This window comes from Octopus bimaculoides, chromosome 6 (genome assembly GCF_001194135.2).
Source record: "Octopus bimaculoides isolate UCB-OBI-ISO-001 chromosome 6, ASM119413v2, whole genome shotgun sequence".
NCBI classification, from domain to species: Eukaryota; Metazoa; Mollusca; class Cephalopoda; order Octopoda; family Octopodidae; genus Octopus; species Octopus bimaculoides.
The window spans coordinates 95058504-95061072 of NC_068986.1; the positions used below are offsets into that span (position 1 = coordinate 95058504).

A 2569-nucleotide genomic window follows, 5' to 3' on the forward strand; every position below is an offset into this window, starting at 1 on the left:
TTCTCGGGGATATTCAGCGTGACACAGTGTGGCAAGGCTGACCCTTTGAAATACAGCTACAACAGAAACAGGAAAAAAGAGTGAGAGAAAGTTGTGGTGGAAGAGTACAGCAGGGTTCGCCACCATCCTCTGCCGGAGCCTCGTGGAGCTTTAGATGTTTTCGCTCAATAAACACTCACAACGCCCGGTCTGGGAATCGAAACCGCGATCCTATGACCGCGAATCCACTGCCCTAACCACTGGGCCATTGCGTCTCCACACATACATACATACATACATACATACACACATAAAGGCAGGCAGGTAGATAGGCAGACAGAAAAACAGACAAAGAAACAGACATACAGACAGACAGTTAGATAGATAGAGAGAAGGATAGAAGTATATGTGTTTGTGCATATGTGCATATGTTCGAATGCGCGTGTGTGAGTGTGTGCATGCGTATGTATGTGTATGTGTGCGCGCATGTACGTAATGCAAGATAAAAAATTTGGTCATTCTATTAATAAGAACTCGTCTTACCGAAAGTAAGCGTCTCATTTCAGCTAGGTCGACATTTCCATTCATCAATATTTTTTCCAAGATGATTTTCCGTAAAGAAGTCATACACTCCACTTTTTCTTGGTACGTCATTTTCGGCTCGACCGCTATGGAACTTGATGACATTATTTCTTCTAGTATTCCCCAACTGTCAGTCTAAATAGATTGTACAAAATGAATCTAAAATCCCTTAGAAATCATTTATGAATTCAACATTACGATAAGTAAATATAATCCTTTCTACCATAGACACAAGGCCTGAAATTTGGGGGTGGGGAGGGAGCTAGTCGATTAGATCGACCCAGTACGCAACTGGTACTTAATTTATCGAGCCCGAAAGGATGAAAGACAAAGTTGACCTCGGCGGAATTTGAACTCAGAACGTAAAGACAGACGAAATGACGGTAAGCATTTTCCCCGGCGTGCTATCGTTTCTGCTAACCCTCCGCCTTCATACGTAAATATAATGAGATCGATAAAATGAATATCAGGTTAGGTTCTGGCGTCAACATAATTGACTTATACTCCTGAAGGTGTAGTTACGAGGAAATGTCTGAAACTAGAAAAAGAATTACTGCATATATTTTATGATGTCGAGGATTTGTTAATTACCTATGGGACCATAATTCCAATGTTAGCTACTTGTGTTTAGGCAATATCTCTTCAAACATCACACACTGCAGTATATGGACACACCTGCACAATTCGCAACACAGAGCCTAATCCTACCAACTGCCTACAGGAAGAATCCTACCTCTGAAAGGCTGTAGTTTTTATATCTACCTTCATGCTCCAGCATAGCCGCAGCCCTATGATTGAAACCATTAAAAGAATAAAAGAATCTGATGGCATCACAAATACTATATTACTATAGCATTAATTTAGGCCCTATCCACTACTGTTCCTCCCTCCACCCTCCACAATGTGAACTTATTCTTTTCCCACTTTTTATAAAGACAGCTCCTCGCCACCAGCTCCTCGCCACCAGCTCCTGCTCCATAGATATTTCCAACTACCTCTTTCCACTCTCATTACGAACAGGAATTCCATATTTTCCTACTACATTTTCTACATTATCATTTCCCACTCACGCATACAAATTACCTAACACCGCCGCATAACCACTTTCCCCTACCCTATCCACACACTCTGACAGTCCCTTCCAGAAATCCTCTACTTCTTCTTCACTCCCTGCACCATATGCACTAAAAAAACACTCACATCTCTCCTCTCCACATTATCTAAATCCACATTAACCTTGAAGACACTTCCCTCCACTCAACCACACTCTCCTTCACATGCTCACTCACCAGCAATGCCACTCCCTCATGAGCCCTCCCCTTTCCCACTATCGGCACACCTCCAGTCACATCACCAAGCAGGTACTCTCCCTTACCTTTCCTCTTAGTTTCGCTCAGTGCCAGCACATCCATCCTTCTCCTATCTCTCTCATCTTTACCTCACTTGTGCTACACCCACGCACATTCCATGACCCTAGTACTAGGGTAAGATTAGTTGTCAACCTTTCCCCCTTGACCCCTTGTCTTTTTAGGAATATGAAATTACTAAGGGGAGCGGATTCCCACTCCCTTCACTTCCGCCCCTTTTAGCCGCCTCTTACGCCAAACAGGAAATACGGCGACTGCATTCTACCGGTCCCACACCACCAGTCACGGTAGGGTGCTAGTTAACTCATAGCTGGCACCCTTATAAGGTGATACCACTCCGGGCTAAGTGTAGAACTGAGAAGAATAGTGGCTAAGAGGTGGTTCCACAGTCCTCAAACCATGAAACCAGGACCCCACGGTCCCACTATCGAGCACAGAAAATGAGCTACGAAAATAACTTAGAGTAGTCGTTATCGTGTATTTGAACCATATATACGACAGGCTTCTTTGAGTTTCCGTCTACCAAATCCACTCACAAGGCTTTGGTCGGCCCGAGGCTATAGTAGAAGACACTTGCCCAAGGTGCCACGCAGTGGGACTGAACCCGGAACTATGTGGTTGGTAAACAAGCTACTTACCAT

The 2569-nt window shown here is 44.0% G+C and overlaps 1 protein-coding gene across 4 annotated transcripts in view; it reads right to left on the reverse strand.

The window, feature by feature from the left end:
• Positions 1-2569, reverse strand: part of LOC106883920 (uncharacterized) — a 48565-nt gene that overhangs the window by 30633 nt on the left and 15363 nt on the right. For all 4 annotated transcript variants that reach the window (XM_014935059.2, XM_014935060.2, XM_014935058.2 and 1 more), the window contains exon 3: positions 523-696. In XM_014935059.2, coding sequence (XP_014790545.1) covers positions 523-696 — 174 coding nt within the window. The remainder of the gene's footprint in view (positions 1-522; positions 697-2569) is intronic.